General features: G+C 35.8%; 1 protein-coding gene across 1 annotated transcript; it reads left to right on the top strand.

Annotated features, from left to right (window-relative positions):
• The first annotated feature begins 4761 nt into the window (after positions 1-4761).
• Positions 4762-22128, top strand: LOC129276717 (zinc finger MYND domain-containing protein 12-like). Its single transcript, XM_054913114.2, has 7 exons — positions 4762-5177; positions 13612-13756; positions 14416-14587; positions 15580-15749; positions 19411-19657; positions 20086-20231; positions 20614-22128. The coding sequence occupies exons 1-7, from the start codon at positions 5071-5073 to the stop codon at positions 20761-20763; spliced, it is 1137 nt and encodes a 378-aa protein (XP_054769089.1). The 5' UTR covers positions 4762-5070; the 3' UTR covers positions 20764-22128.

Raw genomic sequence — 22128 nt, 5'->3', positions numbered from 1 at the left:
GCCGCCCCTGATTTGACAACTTTGCTTCATTTTAATCATGTAGTACAAAGGAGTACAACCTATATCTTTTTTGTGCCAGCTGGAACTGAGGACATAACTGAATGTAAACAGGAGTTTGTTTTAGACATCCCCAGCATTTTTTAAAAATCATTTAAAGTGGGTTTACATTTTATATTCCATTTAATACTTGTAATTTCTCCACCCTTTTCCCAAGCATGACAATGATTAACAGAAAAAAAATCAAGCCTATTCACTTATAATGACATGCAAAATGAGAAGAAGAAAAAGAAGAAGAAAATCAAGCCTAAGCCATTTTCATGTGAATCGCTGCTTCGTGTAAAGCAGATATCATCACGATGGCCTCGGCGTGTGGTGTGGTTGCATTGACGCGTGAAAGTGTTATGGGCAAGGAAACAAGTTTAAAAGGTAAAAGATCACTTCAAATCAATCTTCTTAGATAAAGTCCATTTACTCTTCATGATTAACGTCTACTTTTGTCGGCTGCTATTTCCAAGTTTAATTTTTACGAACCTTTCAAAAGTAAGTGGTGCTCACGGAAGCGGAAAGATTTTTCGACAGTTATATCGTCATTCGCTTAAGGAGATCTGTATCAATGTATAAATGTGGAAAAAAGCTCCAATATATTACAAATATAATATTTTATAGGATTATTCTAAGTGCAAACTTTTTTATACGCACTGTAGTTACATAAAATCATTATACGCATCTTTTTCATGATTGCCACCTTTCAAAGTCTAAATATAAGAAAAATGTTCAGTCCGCGCTTCGCGTTCGCATTAGTGATTGGTGAACGTGTATGCTGTTTATGAAGCAGTCCCTTTATCTGGACTGAATATTAAAAAAAATCAGCTCGCATTTTACTATGCTCTTCTTGAATTCCTACAGTCCTTGAAATATCAAAATTTCAGGCCTGAATATAAAAAAATATATATTTGATAAATGAGACGTATCCTGTTCATTATTACAAAAAGCTCCTAAACTTTCCTGTGTTTAGGTCTAAATCTAACAAAAGGGGGAGCATCCGCTTTGCGCTTGCGTTAGTTGATTGTGATGAGATAAACGAATGCTCTTCATGAATTCCTATAAAGAGTCCTTAAAATTGCCCTTTTGGGGTCAATATATACAAAAATTGCAGCTCGCACTTCGCTGTTTTGGTCGGAGGAAGGGTAAGAGGAAGCCCAACTGTAGTCAGAGGTCAGTGCGGTTCATTCATATTTGCAATTCATCGCAAACCTTTGTGTTACGGAGCCCAGATTACGTCACTTACAAACTGCTCCCCATATTCATGTAACATACATTCCATCAAATTACATTTGAAAAATAGAATGAAAAGGATTTTATTTGTTAATATAACATACAGCTAGACATAATTATGTTAATTCTAATTTACCCCCACCCATCCCACCCCTCTCTCATTTGCCGACGACAATGACAAAATCGCAGAGTTTTTATAATAAGATATATTGACCTTTGGAGCGTTTATTATTTTTGTCCGCCAAGTTGTCATATCTGACCACTTTGATTTTGATTGGCTGAGATAGCTGTTAATAATATTTTGGTATTTTTTGGATTGTCGGATAAAACGTCCAACATATATGTCTTCTCATGAAACGCTCAGCCAGACGAATTTCAGCTCTTGGCCTATATCATTTTGGAAACCTATTATTGGTTGTCGACATAATGGTGTCATTGGCATGTCGAGGGGGCGCAGCGAGCTTTAATTGAGATTTTTTGTAGTTTTCATGCTAGAAGTTTGCGTTTTAGGGCACTCAGCCCACTCAGTTGAATGTTTTACATAGTTGTTATGTTTGTCCTTGCCAAGCTACCAAGGGGGCCGGGGATGCAAAAATCAATTTTGCCCCTCCCACTTAGTAATGATAATGATAATAATAATAATAACAGTTATTTATATGCGCTATATACACAAAAAGTATCACTGAGCGCTAACAATAATTGTCTGAAGGTTTGGGAAGGGCGAAAGACTCCCCTCCCCCCTCACTGCTTCTGATGCCTTCGATTGTACTTATTCAACCAAAAATAACAATAAAAACAACAAACAAACAGGATGCCAACGAGAGCAATATCGCTATTTTCTATGCATAGGCCTATATCATGATTTGCTATAGCCGAACTTTGTACAGGATGTTTGATACTGCCGTGGTGCGAGCACTGAACTAGAAATACGTATTTCTAGTTCAGTGGGTGCGAGGCGCATGCTGATGCATTCGCCAGCTTATTGCATATTTTGTCTGCCGCCCTCTACAGTTAGAAACATTTTAAAGCTACACGAATGAACGACAGTCATGACAGTATCTGTTTTTTTTTAAGTCGGTTCAGTCATTTGGTCGCGCTGTTTGTTCGTATCTCTTTCTTTCTTTTTCCTTCTCTCTTTTCATTTCTTCCTTTATTTATTCTATCATTTGTTCTTTCTTTCTTTTTTCCTTACTTTTTCTTTCCTTTCTCCCTTCCTTCATTCCTATGATCCTCCCTTTCCTTCTTTTATTATTTCTTTTCTTTTTTTCCGTTTTTTTTCTTTCTTTTTTCTTTCTTTCTTTCTTTCTTTCTTTCTTTCTTTCTTTCTTTCTTTCTTTCTTTCTTTCTTTCTTTCTTTCTTTCTTTCTTTCTTTCTTTCTTTCTTTCTTTCTTTCTTTCTTTCTTTCTTTCTTTCTTTCTTTCTTTCTTTCTTTCTTTCTTTCTTTCTTTCTTTCTTTCTTTCTTTCTTTCTTTCTTTCTTTCTTTCTTTCTTTCTTTCTTATGTTATTCATTAATCTAATATGCCTAATGAGAGTACGATATTAAGGCCTGAAAACTTTATATTTAAAGCACTTTTGTAATATGATAAATAGGATGCATGGGTTAATATATTTTTAACAATTATCAAATCGCGAGCCGAAAGTTTTGATATCCTGTCATGAATATTGAATTTAAGTAGTTTATTATAATTAATAGAAATGTATATGCATATGTATGACAATCGAAATGCGAGCGTGCAGCGCTAGCTTATACGTGCAATCAGACCTAAAAGGGATATTTTGAGAACTTTATGGAATACACGAAGAGAATATAGGTAATGTCTAATCAAATAATGAGAGCGCGCAGCGCTCGAGCTGAAAATGTTGATATTCAGACCTTAAAATTGAGATTTTACCGAGCACTTTTTATAATTCAAGTTGTTAATCAAATAATGAAAGCTCGATCGATGTCCGAGCTGAAATATATTTTGTATCATTGACTTCAAAACTATTTTAAGCTCCATATCAGCTTATTGAGTAAGAAATGTATTTCATCGAACAGACAATGAGAGCGCGAAGCAAAAAATTTATAAAGTGGCAAGATTTTTTTAGTATTTTTCAAGTCTTCACCTCACCTTATTTTATTCACTCGTCTTCCTCCTCTTAATTTCCCCCCTTTAATTTTTTCTCCTCTCTTTTCCCACTTCTTTTTTTTTCTTTCCTCCTTTTTCTTTTTTCTTTTTTTTTTGCTCCGCCAATAGGGGGGGGGGCCTGGCCCCCCAGGATCCGCCTATGACTCGTAAAAAATTAAAAGAAAATATAAACTACGAAATGATATTGTTTTTAACCCTAACATCGCCGGGGGAGGGGGTTGATATTCAAATTTCAACCCCCTCGATATTTTACGCGACCATTTCTCTCCGCGATTTTTTTTTACCAGACCGCTCGCCGACTTTATACTTTGAATTTAGTCTTGCGCATCTTTTGAGACCAAATTTACGATGCCCGGGTATGCGCTTGAAAAATTACGTGACATTGCATGTCAGACCCTAATGCTCCAAAACGTAATTTTGAGTACAAATTAAGTCAATGTAAATTGACATTTCTTTTATTCATAAAGATATAATTTTTTTTAACTTTCATCAGCTGAAATTAATTGATCTTTAGGCATAATTATGCTTCGATTAAAAAGGTTCTGCTATACAAATTAACTTGGCGACTTAAGTAAAAGGTCGAAAAACAAAGATATAAGAAATTAATAAAACACATCAGAAATTCATTTTCAAAACCAGGATTTTTTTCATTTGTAATTGTTAGCAATTAGAAAAGAATATTTACACAAATAACATTCTAGTAGCTTTTTTTTATAGTGAATTAGAGCAAAAGTATATGCATGCATGATTTACGCATTAGCATAATGGGCATAATGTAAAAAAAAAAAAAAACCTTTTAATTATTTTGGAAAAATTAACCATCAGATACAGCCTTGTATATCTCACATACGGCGTTCTCGCGATCGGCAGTCGATATCTCAAGGGGGCCGGGTTCGCTTTTTGACACCCCCAAATTAAGCCCGGCCTTAAGTAGTTCAAGTCAGTTGTCAGACTTAAGTATGCCTTTCCATTTTGGCGGCGATCGGTCAAGAGGGGAGGTGGTCAAAAAATAACCCACCCCCCCAAAAAAAAAGCGCAGAAAAAAAACTCACCATAATCGCCGCCTATATGCTCATTCTTCACTTTCAGTTTAGGCCTATACGGCTTCACTCTTTTTTTATTCAATAAAGAACAAAAACGTAAAAAAGGCATATGATTGTGATTTAATGCATGGTCACCCCACTGAACTGGAAATACGTATTTCCAGTTCAGTTGGTCACTCCCACCCGCGTCCCGGCCACCCCCCCCCCCCACTTTCAGAACCTTCTGCGACCCTGCGCTTATATTGCATGCTTTAAAAAAATCAAGTATTAAAGATTGACGTTGCCTTTCTAGAGCAGAGCCAATCCAATGACACCGATAATTATATGTCATATGACACTTTATTTCTTATTAATAATTTGTTGTCACGTATTGTAATTATTTAGTGTTATACAAGTAAATAAATAGTAGGTAGGGCGTACATTCCCACAAGATGTGAAAACAAGTTAGATCTAGATCAATTCTGCAAAGATCAGTGAAACCATTAGCGTGTTTATCTTCAAATTGGCAACTTTATTAGGTTAGCAACGGAACGCTGAGATTGGTTTGCTAATTTTATCTGTAAACATTGCTTTGCGAACTTCTTTTTTCGTGTTTAAAAATATTATAAAAGTATCTTCAAAATGACGCTTAATCCACTGTCGAATCCAAAAGGTGTTAAACTTCTCTGTGAACTTTGTCAGAAGCCAGCTTTCATACAATGTACAAGATGCAGAGTGACATATTATTGGTAAGTAGACTGCTGTTCTTCTTATTCATGTTATTCCACTTGAACTCAGTCCCACATGTTATATTTCCTGTTTGGATGCATGATAAACTCGGTTCAGCTCCAGAAACCCCACTTAAAACTTAGCGGTAGATCGGAGGAGCCTAACGTAAACGTTAGGTAGGCCTAACTTGTTAGTCAACATCTTCATGAATGTTCATGATTCATCGACTTTGCCACTGTCATGTTTGTTGAGCAGTGCAGCTAGACTCAAGTTAGGCCAAAGACGTGTGCCCAAATAAATTATCGGACACAAGCATAATTGGACCAAAACAAATCAAATACAAATCATGTGTATTTCTGCAGTACAAATGTCATAATTATTGAAAAAAATATGGTAGGCTCTAAATGAAAATTATTTACTTACTCAGAGTTACTCGGATCTACCAGCAGCAGAAGCTTGTTTCTGCGAAATATCGGAAATTCGGATGCAGTTTTCAAATTAAATATCGGGCACGTACAATTGTGGGCTGTGATCAATTTTGGTGATTTAAATCGTGCTGTAAAACCCCAAAATAGTTGCTTGATTGTTGAGAAAATAACACATATCAGCTGTGCAAATAACAATTTTCATTATTACTAATACTATCAATAATTTTGATATAGAAATCGGTAAATGATAATTATTTATTTACCAAACGGACCTCTTTTGCCGCTATTCTAAATGTTGGACGTCTTCGCTCAGCTGCGAGCTACTTCGTTTTGAAAACGAGGGCGCGGGTGTCAACAGCACGCATTTCCAATTAAATCGCCCGATATGTCCTCAGGATCTGCAATGGCCACTGTGGAGGTTCCCCACGGCGGGAAATTTGACACCCTTCCAAATATGACACTCTCCCAAACATAGGATCCAGTTCCTATTTCTGGGAGTAGGCACTTCACTCACGCGAGCGATCGTGCGGACAGAGCGCTGGACGTAGATTTTTGCATTGCAGTGAATGGGGAGCGCATGTCTGACACACACAGTTCGCTCTGCTCGGCACTTCGGCCGAGTGCTGGAGTTGCATTTTTAATTGCTCGATAAAACAGAGTCAGTTTCTTCCTTAGACAGCTGGCAGCCGTCTGTTTCGAGGAGTTTTTTAACATTTTCCTATTTTTTAAATTTCTCCTCATACACAGACGGCTCGCTATCGTGCAGCCACCATTAGGGGACTTACAATGCAAAATCCCCCCGTCGGGGCTCTTCAATTTTTGTCTTTAATGAATCAAACTTTTGAAAATTAACGCGACCGAAATATAAATCATTATTCCCTCTTGGCATTAATTGCCAAAAAACGGGAAAATCAAGTTAAAAGGAACAAAAACAGGGACTTACCTCGGCTGTCACGCAACTTCACTGCCCTGTTTTATCCGAACTTAATACACATAAACATATGGCCATTGAGTCCCTTGTATAGATCGCGCTAGAACTTCGGTCTCTGTATTTGGTGAGTGAAGCCAACGGAGTTCAGCTGAACAACCAACATAACAGAGACCGAGGCTTTTGGTCTATTTCTTCCTTTATTCCGCTGATTTTGATTGGTCAAAAATTCCCGTGGTTGCTTCGTACTCCTTCGCCAAATATCGATAATAAACAACACGGAGTTTCACTTACCATAGTGGGATGACCTAATATTAAGGTATTAATTTTTCTTTGCTTGAAATCGCCTTCTCGTAATCATCGGATCTTATCGAATCTCGTTAAGTAATAAAATTGAATATTTGAGAACATTATGTGAAAGTTGAATTGAATTTGGTTCGTAAAGAGCCAGCGGAAATGAACTTCAATTTTGAGTGTTGTGAGGTGTTTGTGAATCTGACTCGGCCGATCGAGCAGGGTTGTTTTGAGCGTATACGAACAGCTGTGAGTGACGTCATCCCCGCTGCGATGAGCTCGACACAGTATGTCTCGGTATTCAGACACAGTATGTTTCAGCCGTTGTATATTTTTTAAATTACGATTTGAGCTCTGTCAATTATGAAATTTAAATTGTTATTTTGAAAATAATTATGTAGAATTCGTGCGAAATAAGTATTAAGAGCAAAACTGCAAGTAAACTTCAAGAATTTTGTTTGATAGAATGCGTCTGAATGTCTAGAATATGGTATTGTTAATGGAAGTCGTATTATTGAATGAATTTATGAATTTAATTTAGAAATATGTTTACATGTATGAGATATGTTTCATGAATTTGATATCTGATCATGGACCTTTGTTATGGTGTTAATTATTATTTTGAAGATATGAAATAACAATAATGAGGCAATAGTGATGATGAGACATTAATAATGAGACAATAAATATTGAGACAATAATTATTATTATTATAAAGTGATTATAATGATAACAATTATAATTATAAAACTAGTAATTATAATTGTAATAATTATTGAGACAATGATGTTAATGAGACATCAATAATAATTATTATAAAATAATTATAATTGTAATAATTATAATTACAGAAATAATTATAATTATAGTAATCATAATTATAGGCCTTATAATTATTGAGACAATAACTTTTATTACAATAATAATTATTATTATAAAATAATTATAGTGATAACAATTATAATGAAAGTAATTATAATTGTAATAATTACTGAGACAGTGATATTAATAAGAAATCAATAATAATTATTATAAAAATTATTATAATTATAATTATAAAAATAATCATAATTATAGTAATAATAATTAAAGGCCTTATAATTATTGAGACAATAATAAGTATTATTTCAATAATAATTATTATTATGATCTAATTATAATGATAACAATTATAATTATAATGACAGTAATTCTAATTGTAATAATTATTCAGACAATAATATTGATGAAACAAAAATAATTATTATTATGATAATAATAATAATTTTGATTATAATTATAATAAAAATTTGGACAACAATAATGAAACGATGATGAGACAATAATAATATTGTAGAGTGGCCAGAGCGGTAAAGGGCGTGGTTCTAAAAACTTACAGAGACATGAGACAACCTCACTCAATGATTGCCTGTGATGAACTGGGCTGAATAACTTTAAACCTCAGGGGTTTATTTGGCATAAAATATTAACATGCATGATTTATATATAACAAAGGTAAATAATGAATATTCAAATATCAAAGATAGCAAATAAAAGAAATACATGAATATACATGGCAAATGAATAGCTGCTAATGAATATTAATGAACCTCAGTCAGAGGGAGAGAACCAATCAGAGAATAAGAATTTAGCAAGAGTCAAGTATGAGTGAACATGAGCATGAACAAAAGAAAGGAATGGAAGAGTGAATCTGGTATGTTGAAAGGAATGTAAAGAAGGTGATGGAAGAAAAGATGGAATTTTGACGACTAACAAGAGAAGAGAGGATGATCAAGAATAATGAAGAACACATCTATAAAACCCTGTTCACACTTCAGCTCGACAAACAATATCTCCTCTTACAAATAAAATGTCCTCATTTTAAAATTGCAGTAATCTTCATGTATGAGGAAAAAAAATATTTGACAACATAAAAATGTATGTTTTCAACTATGATATTCATGATATTATGATATCTGAATAAAGTACATATCAAGTTTATATTTCATATCAATCATAGTGACTTCGAAATATAACGTTTGAAGTTTAAAAAAAATATATATGTATTTTTTTATATACAAATCAATTCTGCAATGAAAGTTTTATATCCCTTGATCAAAGAAGTGACGATCAATTAATCAACATGTTAAAATAACTGTTTCATCATAAAAGAGTATCTTTCAAATTCTATAAATTCTATGATCAGAGAAAAACAAATTACATCAATTTGTCGAAGTCATAATCAATTTGACCAAAACTTTGAAAACTTTTTTTAGATAAAAAGACTAAATATACATTTTTTTTAATACAATAATTATCTAGCATTGTCAAATTATTATCCAAGCAAAGTATTTTTTGTGGGGAAAGCAAAATTCTTCAAATTTCCCTTAAAAATGACATTTTTATCTCAATACTTTTTTTTCTAATTAAATATCACCTAAATTGAACTTTTCACAATTCAACTGACAAATCTAGTATGTCATTCAAAATGTATTGGAGTTTACCTTTGGAAAAAAATATGTACATTGCAAACTTTTCATTTTACTAATAAAATGCGACCTTATTTTGTAAAAACAAAACTTTATAAACTCTTCTTTGAATATTATTTTTACAAGGTTTAGAACCAAAACTGTCCAACATCAAATTCTTTTATACATAAAAAAATATGGATAATTTTCTATCACATATGACCCAAGAATCAAATGATTTCAAAATTGGATCATATATATTCTAAAATACAAAAGAAATAACTTTTTCTCTTGGATAGAAATAACTTTTTCTCTGAACCTTTTTTAGCTTTCGTTCTGCACAATTCACACAATTTCCAAATTAATTTTTTTTCCTGCAAAATTGAATACACATTTGACAATTTACAATTTTATGAAGAAAACTGCCAATCAAAATTTAAAAGTTCAAGCAAAACAGCGATTTACAGGAAATATTAATGCTTCTGGCATAATCATAATGTGAAATCAGAATTTTGTATATTCCTGTAATAGATTGAAATATGTGTAAAATGGCATCAATCATGAAGGGAATAAACATGTATACGACGTGCGATATTCAAATGTAACATGAAACTATACAAAATTTCACTAATTAATGCATAAAAGACCTAATGGCACATTGAAATAATTTGCTTCAGATGTCTGTTTACATTATCAATGAAAAAGTCTTTATAATCAATATTTGATGAGAGTCCCGAATATATCATTTTGATGAAAAATACGCCGATGAAGCTGATTAACTAAGTTGGCCATATATGTAGTCAATAAATATATGGAAAAGGTTAATTTCTTCTCTTTACACGAAATATTTAGAATGTCCTTGATTTCTGGTTCATCTCGGAAAGAGGATGTCGACGATAAAGTTCAGTCTTTCATATTCAGTCTTTCAATTATCGGTTATCATAAGTCGATGTCATGTGCAATGATGAATTAATCAAATATCAAAGTTTATCATTTCTGTGAATTACGAAAGCGTTCTGGTCTAACAATTCTTCTTCCGTAACGCGAGATGGTAACAGTATCATCTTTTGGTTGAGTTTTATCAAGGAGCTTATCGTGGGCGTTGGAGTGTTGGACATCAGCTGAACCTGGGCCTGGTGGTTGGACTGGGTTTGGGTCGTTGTTAGCTGACGGGGGTCAGCTATTCTTCTTTGTTGTAGTGTAGATCCTGGATTGGTGTTAACTGACGGGGGGTCAGCTACTTGTCTTTGGTTTGATGAAGACCTGAGATTGGTTTTCGAATTAGTTACAGAGCCTGGATTAGTTTTTGAGTGAGATTCAGAGCCTGGATTGGTTTTTGACTTTCCTGACCGTGGCTGGTGATCAGTCATGTCTGGAGGATGCAGGGTATCTGGTCTCGGCTGGATAGGTTCCTCTGACCATGATAAGTGATCATTGGGACCTGATGTAGACTTATCTGACCATGATGGTTGATCAGAAGATGAAGGAAGACCAACTGTTGATTCTGACCATGAAGGTTGATCAGAAGATGAAGGAAGAGATCGTGGGTGAACTTCTTGTGCTGGGACAGACTGCCCTGACCATGAAGGTTGGTCAGTATCTGCCTGCTGTTGGGGATGGTCAGTTGACCATTCGACGTAGGAAGGTTCAAACTGTGGTTGAGTGTTTGAAGGAGGGTTGATAGGATGACTTTGGTTAGGCTGTTTGTCTGATACTGTCTTTGATTGTGGAACTTTGGATCTCCATAACTTGAGACGATTATGATGGACTACCTTCTGATATTTTTTGTTGTGAATATCAGCTATTCTGTAGTTCAGTCCATCGTCTGAAGAAGATAGGATGATCAAGAATAATGAAGAACACATCTATAAAACCCTGTTCACACTACAGCTCTACAATATTAACAATATTATTGAGACCACAATAACAATAATGAGATAATAGACAATTGAAATCAATCTGTCTTAATATTTTTTCCTAAAAATCTTAAGATTATTATTTTAATTCTCTTTCTTTGATTTCGATTTATTCATTGAAAATTTAATTTCTAATGTTCAAGCAAAAAAAAATCCATATCAAGTCATGTTTACCCTGTGCACAAACATGCCACAGGAAAATTACCCCTGAAATAGGGTTAGGTGTAGATTTTTGGATAGGGGTACAGTGTAGTTGTCCAGGGGGGGGGGGGGGGAGGGTGGGGGGTAATTGTCCAGGGGTAGTTGCCCTTGAACCAAAGAAATCATATGCCAATATGCCAAATAAATCTGAGTACTTTAAGATTTAAATAAAAAGCTTGTACAATTCCCCAAAACAAAGAGAATAATAAGATTTCGCAATTGTCTTTTGTCCACAAAAAGCCCTGTTTTTGTATCACAAAGATGACAATAACTCCACTTCTAGATATCGGAATTTGAAAATTCAAACAGTTTTGTGGATCGTAGATATTGAGCCTCATTGTGAGCATATCAAACATGCTGGAACAACCTTTCCTAATTTTCACCTGAAGTGCCTACTGGGAGAGCGCCATATTTTGGAAGGGTATCGAATTTCCCGCTGTGGGGCATGGGGAACCTCCACGGTGGCCATTGCAGATTTTTTTGCGATAGATCGAATACGTGCGATCTCGGCGGCAATATTCCGGCAGAAATCAATTCCCCCTTACAAGATTTTGGTCATCGATCTTTTGGAGTACATAATTAGGGTCATAAGAATCTTTGGTCAAAATAATGGAATTTACCCCTGTATTTAATCCCTGGAATACTTTTTTTGAGCAGCAACCTGGATCTACTATGTGTGCAGTTCAATAGCAGGTATGTCCATGTAACTCATGCATGCATTTCCCCCGCTAGACAGCTGGCAGCCGTCCGTTTCGAGGAGTTTTTAAACTTTTTTTTAAATTTCTCCTCGTACACAGACGGCTTGCGATCATGCAGCCGCCATCAGGGGGTAAACAATGCAAAATCCTCCCGACGGAGCTCATCGATTTTTGTCTTTATTTCATAAAAATATATAAAAAGAACTTGACCAAAATAAAGATTATTATTCCGTTTTGGCCTGAAATGCACCAAAACGGGGAAAAAATAAACTTAACAGGACAAAAACAGTGACTGTCGCGCAACTCCCACTTTTCTGGTTTATCCGAACTTAATACATAAACATATGGCCATTGAGTCCCTGTACAGATCGAGTTAGAACTTCGGTCTCTGTAATTGGTGAGTGGAGCCAACAGAGTTCAGCGGAACAACCAATAGAGACCGAAGCTTTTGGTTTAGTCCCCCGCCAGTGCTGATCCATGTAGTTGTGGGGAGGGAGTTGAAGTCATTTTCGTCCGATATTTGGAACCGTCTGATGTTTGGGGGTTTTACTCAACAAACATTGATGCAAATTTAATTGTGCGAAAAGAAATTTAAGAACAAAAATATTGCAGAAAAGCTTAATATGTCAAATCTTTGGCAGGTTAGTTTAATGCAAGAAAGCAGGCCCGCAAATTAGATTGTCGTTCAGTTTTTAGGATCATCTTTGTTAATAAGAAGATCTCCATAATCTAGGAAAGTTTGTTCTATGTGGTTTGGTGGCAAAAGGATATTATATTTAACTTGTAGATCTACATGTAGGTCTGGTGTTGTATGAGTGGCTCATACATTTTATAAGGTTATTCCAGGACAGGAAATTAATTCATTTTTTAGGGGCTACAGTCTGTTTATTCTGTTTTTTTTTCTTCAAATTTAGGCTATTGCTGAACTTTCGGTGCTATTTCTTTCATTTCAGAGTCTTACTTTGTTATGCAGCAATCAGTTAGATGTAATGTGGTACATGTACATGTAAATATCTATTCTAAGTAATGTAGAATATTCAGTTTCTAAATTTTTCTGAATATTTTTTGGTGTTAGGTCTTGGTTACTCTAGAAATGATGGTCACCAGAAAGCACCCCTTTTTGGAAATATTGGTGGCGATTTGGGCTATGCCGATGGCGAAATCACCTTTTGCTCTTGAGTATTTCCTATCCTGCTTTATTATTCCTTATAACATTAATTATTTGGGACTTCGTGGTCTAGTGGTTACGACTCTCGTCTTTCAATCATAAAGATGTTGGTTTTAATCTCAGCCATGGTGTGTTTTTTTCCGCAAGAAATTTCCAACATTGTGCTGCGCTCGATCCAGGTGAGGTGAATGGATAGCCGGTAGGATTTATTCCTTGACGCTTGAGCACAGAGGGTGGCTCAGCTGCGGCCGGGGTAATAATATGATGCCAAGTATCAAAGCGCAGTCGAGTATATGCACATAGTAACTGCACTAAATGAATGGACATATTTATTGTTTCCGGTATTATTAGTATTTTGCATCTATTCTTCATAGTTCAGTGGAGCACCAGCAAGCTGACTGGGTTGGGATCCATGAGAAGATCTGTCAGCTCCTGATCCCTCTCAGAACCACCCAGGTTTCTTTCCTATCATCCGAGGAGCAGCGAAAGAAACAAGAAGTTGAGATGCTGGAGAGAAGGGTAAGTGGATACGTGTGTGTGTGTAAGTATGACAAAACACTATCGGACTGGGGGACGTCTGAGCCTCTCAAAATGGGATGTAGATGGTGCTAAAATACTTTTGAAAATATAGGACAAAATTTGTATGCCCTCTTGGGGAGTGTTTCATCAACATTTTTTTAACAACATTTGTAGGATCTGAGAACTTTACTTTATATTGATTGGCCGAGAAGCACTGTTACTGTTGTAAAAGTTGAATAAAGTAGGACTTGTCAGATAAAATGTCAACTTTCATGAATTGCTCCCCTGATGTCCCTGGTTACAGGCAAAGTTTCACTGACAGATGGCCACAGTTGTATATAGGGAGTGTGTCCGTCTTTTGTGTGTTATTACAGAGATATTTTTTTGGTCCCTTTCTAGCAGCATTTAAAGCATCTGTGTGTGTCCGGAAAAAATGTGATAATTTCTGGGTGATGTTTCAAAAAGTTGTATGTAAGTTATGCAAGACCTTTAAATTGATATCCCCCCTTGAAGAAATTTCTTCCTTCTTGTATCCATTAATCCACAATACCTCAAAACTTTTATGGGGCCTAAATCCCCCTTTTTGACCTGAGAGAATGTTCACTACTTGACTAAATTGTCATTAAGTGTCAATCTGGACCTTAACTCCACCTATCCAGGAACACATGATAGAGCTGACACGGACAACGGGTCAGAAACTACTCTTTGAAGGAAAACATGAGCAGGCGGTCCCCGCAGCGATGCAGTCTCTCAGGTTTAGCATTGATGTGCACGGGCTTGATAGCATAGAATTGGTTCCTTCCTATCTCATCTTGGCTGAAGCAAGCATTGGTAAGTCCTATTTCGCCAGGTTATGGAATTTCAAACTTAAGCTACCGGTAATCTAAGTCCATAGAATAGGGATCAAGTAAAGCTTCAAATGATGTTGATTTTGATAATGATGATGATCTTGATGATGATAGTAATGATGAAATAATGATAATAAAAATAATGAAAATAATAATAATAATGATAATAATAATAATAATAATAATGATATTAATGATAACAATAAAAATAATAATAAAATAATTCATAATAGTTATGTTGTTATGATAACTAAGGTGATGATGAATAATAATTATAACACTAATAATAATATTACAACATTGCAACATTTATGCAGAGCTGCCAAGTTGTATTTTGCATTTTCAGTATTCTTATCTCCCAAAATCAGTATTTTGACAAAAAAATCAGTATTTTTACCGTGTGAGATAAATATTTTGTATTTTTCCCCAAAAAAGTGTATTTCATAATAAAATGCTTGGCGCACTCGCCCATCACGGCGCTCAAGCTGCATGCAAGCTAAAATGTGCACTGCTCTTGCAGATGAAAAAAAAAAACATTGAAACTTGTGTATATCTCACCCTGGTTTTTACAAAATGATTGAAAAAAAAACCAAGTTACCTGAAATTACATTGATCTAATAACCATATTTGTGTACGTTTCATGAAATAGAGACATATAGAGATGATTTTTCTCAATAAATTTCGATTTTGTAAAAAAAAAAAAAAAAAAAAAAAAAAGATTTTCTTTTTTAAATACAAAAAAAAGTATTTTTTAAAGAAAAAACGTACTGCCGTATTTTGGTTGCAAAAACGTACTAAATACGGAAAAATCGTACTACTTGGCAGCTCTGTTTATGGAGAGCTTAATAGAAACTTTTCTAAGCTCCAGCTCAAGCGTGGCTTCCTGATCAGGTGCTCCAGCAATAAAGGAATCTTCCTACCAGCTTCCCATTTACTACGCTAGTACATATAATTTTTGTGTGTGCCATGATGCAGGTCTTCACAAGCTAACGCAGGCAGAGGAATACCTTGCCCAGGCTCAATGGACTGTTGTGAAGACACCCGATGCTAGTCACGCCATCAAGTCTAAACTCTACAGGAACTGGGGACTGCTCTACGCAGCGGAGGGCAACTATGAAGAAGCGCTTCGGAACCTGGCTGATGATGTAAGATGACTGTTTTATATTGAAAGGTTTTGGTGTCATGGGACTGTTATTTTGACATTTGGTTTCCTTAAAGTTCAGTTATTTGCTTTATTTATTGAGTATCAGCTTTGTCATTTGACTTTCACCCTGCTTCTCTTGTCATTCCTTTTACATGTGTTCATTCATTATATTCTCATATCTGATTATTTTGTTTATTTTTTCTTATCATTAAATCATTTATGATAATAATTGTGATGATAATGGTACTTTGTAAATCAACTGAAATTCCCAATAACACTCACATGCACTGCCCAAAATTAAAACTCATTATTGCATGATGGTACTGTGAATTTACTACGTATTCTGAGAGAAATTCCCCTGTGTAGACTAAACATCCCCCATTATTATTGATCATTTAATCAAGTAATTGAATCATTTGATATAAATGTTAATAGATCCTCTAATAGAGGCAAAGAAAGAAAGAAAGAAAAAAAATTATTGACTTTGTCTGGCCCGAATCTTGTTGTAGTCATTCCAAGAGCTTGGCACATTGACATGTGTTGTGGGTCATGTATCTAAGAAAAAAAACGCCTTTTGAATAAAAAAACATGCGAGTATTTCATTGAACAAGTCATGATATTCACCGACTATTCATATTTATAAGCTACCTAATTCCTTGTATCTGATTTGCTTAGAGCAGATTTGTCAGTTAAAATCACTATTTGGTTCACCACAATCCTTGGTCCAACAATGAATACAAAGTCTTTGTGAAGCTGAGGCAGGGTGGCTTTTGAGTACAAAAAGAGAACAAAGAAAGATCCCCTTCTGTCAGAGTATTCAGGGGATCCAAATAGACAAAGAATAATAGAAACACGCTGTTGTGTGTCAACAATAGTTTGCCCCTCTAATTCTTTCTCTCATTAGAACCATTTTCTAATCCTCTACATGTATAGGCAATTAATAAGGGATTAAGATGCCTATTAGCAGGAATTAAGCAACATCTAATGAAGCAGATTTGACAGTGAAATACGAAGTCAAAGACGGCTAAATGCACCTCACTGACAGTAAATTAGTCCCCCTGAGGCCTGTTGCTGAAAGAGATGCATTTGAATGTAACCACACTCACACACAAATCAAGCGCAAGTCCTTAATTTGATTGGTTGAAAATCAAGTTGCGTTGGATTTTTGTCTCGCCTGCGTAGCGGAGCGAGACATAGGTATCACTATTTCCGGCGTCGTTGTCAACAATTGTGTTGTACACCCAATAACTTTCTATAGCTTCGAGGTGGGATCACCAAATTCATACCAGAGGTCCATCTCCTGAAGGCACAGGTCAAGTTCGAATATGAGTCAAATTGGAATAAGGTCAAAGGTCAATGAACTTTCCATGACTGCCACTGGCACTGTGCTGTGTTGTACACATAATAACTTTGTACACCCAATAACTTTCTATAGCTTCGAGGTGGGATCACCAAATTCATACCAGAGGTCCATCTCCTGAAGGCACAGGTCAAGTTCGAATATGAGTCAAATTGGAATAAGGTCAAAGGTCAATGAACTTTCCATGACTGGCACTGTGCTGTGTTGTACACATAATAACTTTCTATATCTTCGAGGTGGGATCACCAAATTCATACCAGAGGTCCATTTCCTGAAGGCACAGGTCAAGTTCGAATATGAGTCGAATTTGAATAAGGTCAAAGGTCAATGAACTTTCCATGACTGGCACTGTGCTGTGTTGTACACACAATAACTTTCTATATCTTCGAGGTGGGATCACCAAATTCATACCAGAGGTCCATCTCCTGAAGGCACAGGTCAAGTTCGAATATGAGTCGAATTTGAATAAGGTCAAAGGTCAATGAACTTTTCATGACTGGCACTGTGCTGTGTTGTACACATAATAACTTTCTATATCTTCGAGGTGGGATCACCAAATTCATACCAGAGGTCCATCTCCTGAAGGCACAGGTCAAGTTCGAATATGAGTCGAATTTGAATAAGGTCAAAGGTCAATGAACTTTCCATGACTGGCACTGTGCTGTGTTGTACACATTATAACTTTCTATATCTTCGAGGTGGGATCACCAAATTCATACTAGAGGTCCATCTCCTGAAGGCACAGGTCAAGTTCGAATATGAGTCGAATTTGAATAAGGTCAAAGGTCAATGAACTTTTCATGACTGGCACTGTGCTGTGTTGTACACATAATAACTTTCTATATCTTCGAGGTGGGATCACCAAATTCATACCAGAGGTCCATCTCCTGAAGGCACAGGTCAAGTTCGAATATGAATCGAATTTGAATAAGGTCAAAGGTCAATGAACTTTCCATGACTGGCACTGTGCTGTGTTGTACACATAATAACTTTCTATATCTTCGAGGTGGGATCACCAAATTCATACCAGAGGTCCATTTCCTGAAGGCACAGGTCAAGTTCGAATATGAGTCGAATTTGAATAAGGTCAAAGGTCAATGAACTTTCCATGACTGGCACTGTGCTGTGCTGTACACACAATAACTTTCTATATCTTCGAGTTAGGATTGCCAAATTCATACAAGAGGTGCATCTTTTGAAGGTGCAGGTCAAGTTCAAATGTGAGTTGAACTTGATTAAGGTCAAAGGTCAATGAACTTTCCATGACTGGCACTGTGCTTTGTTGTACACATAATAACTTTTTATATCTTCGAGGTAGGATTGCCAAATTCAAACAAGAGGTCCATCTCTTGAAGGTGCAGGTCAAGTTCGAATGTGAGTTGAATTTGATTAAGGTCAAAGGACAATGAACTTTCCATGACTGGCACTGCTGTGTTGTACACACAATAACTTTCTATAGCTTCGAGGTGGGATCGCCAAACTCGTAACAGAGGTCCATCTAAGTCATATAGCATACATGTAGTTTTGACATGCAGTCTCTTCATGACTGCAATATGCAGGCGAGACAACGCTTGGCGTTTGCCTTGTTATAAATTGTGATTGATTGCATCTCTTTGTGAAATAGGACACTGGTGCCCATTAGAATACACAAGAAGAGACCAGGGCCCCGTCTTACAAAGAGTTAGATTAATCCGATCAATCGTAACTCTTTGTAGGCAATCCTAGTAGAAAGTGAATGGATGGCATTAGGGAATATGGGGTTATTCCATAAAAAAAGAGAATGGCATGATCGAGACAAAATCGAAATTTTATGAAGCATCGGAGTGAAATATGATAGAAAGGGTCCTTTTTTACTGTCATATCTGTCCGAACGCCCAAGTTCACAGACATCCTGTAGAATCATGTTTTGATTATGTGGGTAATCGAAGAAGTTAGACATGTGAAGTTTTATTAAAGTTTAATTTAAGTTTGTGCAAGTAGCCACTAAATTATCATACACTTACATAGACCATTACTGGGGAATTATCAATTAAACAAATTGTGAGTGATTTTCAAAGACAACTCACTTACACTAATGAAAACCTTGCATCTGATTGTCTGAGAGCAACATTGTCATTGAAAATATCCATGAAATGCTTCCCTTGTTCCCCTCATGAAAATATCTGTTTATCATTTTTCAATCTGGCTGGATCCCTGCCTGATGCCGCTTATTCCTGTAATGTTACCAAATAACTTTTAACTTGAAACGACCCGAGACGAATGGTAAAGACTGATAATACATTTGAATTCTATTTGTCTACAGATCTTCAATGCTTCCGAGCAGTATGGTACAGACAACATCGGAACCTCGGGCGGCTACTTCCACATGGCCAACGTTTTCTTCCGTCAAAATCACATGGACGTCGCAGACTCCCTCTATGGCAGGGTGACAGACATCTGGCACACCCATTTACTGAGATTGGTGAGGGCACGCACCCATCGGGCGGAGACGCCAGCGGGGGTAGGAGCCGTGGCGGTAGAGCTGAAGAAAGCAAAACCAGAGTCCTTAGGTAAGGCTGTTGTTTCTTGGTACTTTTAGCATTTTTGGACTGTCCTTATTAAATAAGTTCAGTCCCTATTTTATGTGAAAAGAAAAGAACATTTCTCATTTACCAGAGTCCTATTGACATTTGGTGCTTTGACTTGGAAAAAGAGGGGATTACAGTGCAATTGAATACTCTCCGATAATCACTGCGTTTTGTGTCCGCCATTTCATTCATGATTCTTGCTTGTGATTTGAGAAGTAAGAACTTTGAGGATCAATTTAAAAATACCACTGATCTGCAATGCATGGTGGATGGGGTTAAAAAGAGGGGATAATTGTGCAATTGAATGCTCTCCTGAAATAACCATGTTTTGTTTTAATGTATTAATGTACGATAACAGTTATAAGAAATTTGATTATAAGCGCACCCCTACATGTAATTTGAATCTTTAGATGAAGCACAAGAAGCAGAAGCCAAGCAAGTCTTACATTCCATTCATGACATAAGAGAGCAGTCCAATCCACAAGATCCGGTCACCGTGGCGCTGGTTTGCCATGCCCTCGGGATGCTGTACTTTTTACTGGAAGAATACTCAAAGGTGAGAATATTTGTAGGTGTAATTATTAAAACTGCACACCATTTCTACACAATAAAGTAATACATATATATATATATCAATACTGGTACATTCCTTTTATGAAATGCTACCCCGATTCTGTAAAACACGTGTTATGGACCTCTTCAAAGTAAAATTTCTCCTAAATCAAACAGATTTTCGGTGGTACCAGAAGATTAGACTTTGGCAAAGTTACCTGTAGTAACATTTATGAAACAGGGCCCAATTAGTTTATAGAGTGTCAGAGGTCACAGAAAATTTAGAACTTACTCCACGAGAAGTAAACCAGTATAATCTTTGACTTGCTCATACAAAGAGATTTCAAACATTTAAAGCCTTGACTTATCTCTTTCATCGTCCACAGGCGAGAGACCTCACAGAGAAATGCCAAACGTTGATGAAGTCATCGGGTGAAGAGGACTCAGAGATGATTGGCCACATTGCAGACTTCAGTCAGGCGTTGGATGAATTACCCAGCAAGAAAGAACAAGGATTCATGGCTAGTGGCTACTGAGAAACACCTTCAACTTTATCCATTCTAATCGTGGTTTAACGCTGGAAAGATTTCTCGAAACAGGTGTCAATCACCTAGCATAGGATATTATTGATGTTAAAGCCTATCGTTAGTTTCGGTAACCCCCCCCCCCTCAAGTGAATATCGTTCATCCAGTTGATTGCTAGATTATTTGAATATATACTATATGCCCTATAACAGTTACCATGCGAACGATATGAAATGAAAATGTGTTTTATTAGATAAAATTTGCAATTTACTTGAAAATTCATTTTAAGTGCCCGATCAAAATGATATATCTGCATATTAAGTTTGGAATGTGCAGATAGTTTTCAGGATGTAATCACTGTATGTAGCATTCCTATATCCTAATTACTAAATTTGTAAGGTAAATGCTAAAGGGGCCATTTTGAAAGAAAAATAAAAACATTACATAGAGAGGGCCATTGATAAAATACAATTCCAAATTGCTATTTGAATGGTTGAATAAAAATTAAATGGCCACTACATGTTTGTGAGATTGAAATGTTAGATAATAATCAAGTATAACTAACGTTCTTGACCCATTACCAAAGCTTTAGACATGCTTTAATTATTTAATATTCTTGTACTTAATATTTATTATATATCACCTTGATTGGGAGGGAGGAGGGAAAATTTGAAGTTTGGTGATGGTGTTATTATTGCAAGCATGAACAAGGCTGTCTAACCTAGCTTTCGACACCAAACAATGGTGTATAATAATGATACCAATGACATCGGTGATACTGTAGCTTAACACCAAGCTGCACCGAGTGACATTAGTTGCAACACTTGTTAAAACTTCAGTGATTGTGACCGATGTAAAACTGCAACATCAAAACCAGGTGTCAACACTGAACTTAACATCAGACAATTTAGAGCTTTTTGCTTTTACAACTTTAATAGGAATACTTGCTCTAAGAACAAAATCAACTTCCAACACTAACCTTAAAACCACATGAATATCAACACTGTCTTACTAAGACACCAGCAGTAAACACTGTACTTAAATTCACATTGTTGAACTTCTTGCTCTTTCACATATTAACACTTACACCCATACCAAATTTTCTTCGACTTTTGTTGGTAACAGTGGAAAAGAAGTTTGTTAAAAATTACTTTACAGAAATAAGAAATGTGAGAGAGCACATAAAAAGAGCAATAGAATGCAAACATAAAGCAAATGACACCCAGAGTATTTGTATTCATGTAAATATATATTTATATTCATATTGTGATTCGTTTTCATTCCAATGTGTATTTCGTTCTGATATAGCAGAAATTTTTAATCAATTGTATAAACAATATCTCTACCACATGAAAATAAACTTTTATTTATTTGAA

Source organism: Lytechinus pictus, chromosome 14, assembly GCF_037042905.1.
Source record: "Lytechinus pictus isolate F3 Inbred chromosome 14, Lp3.0, whole genome shotgun sequence".
NCBI lineage: Eukaryota > Metazoa > Echinodermata > Echinoidea > Temnopleuroida > Toxopneustidae > Lytechinus > Lytechinus pictus.
The sequence above is the reverse complement of the archived record's forward strand: the minus strand, read 5'-3'. Positions and strand labels throughout refer to the sequence as shown.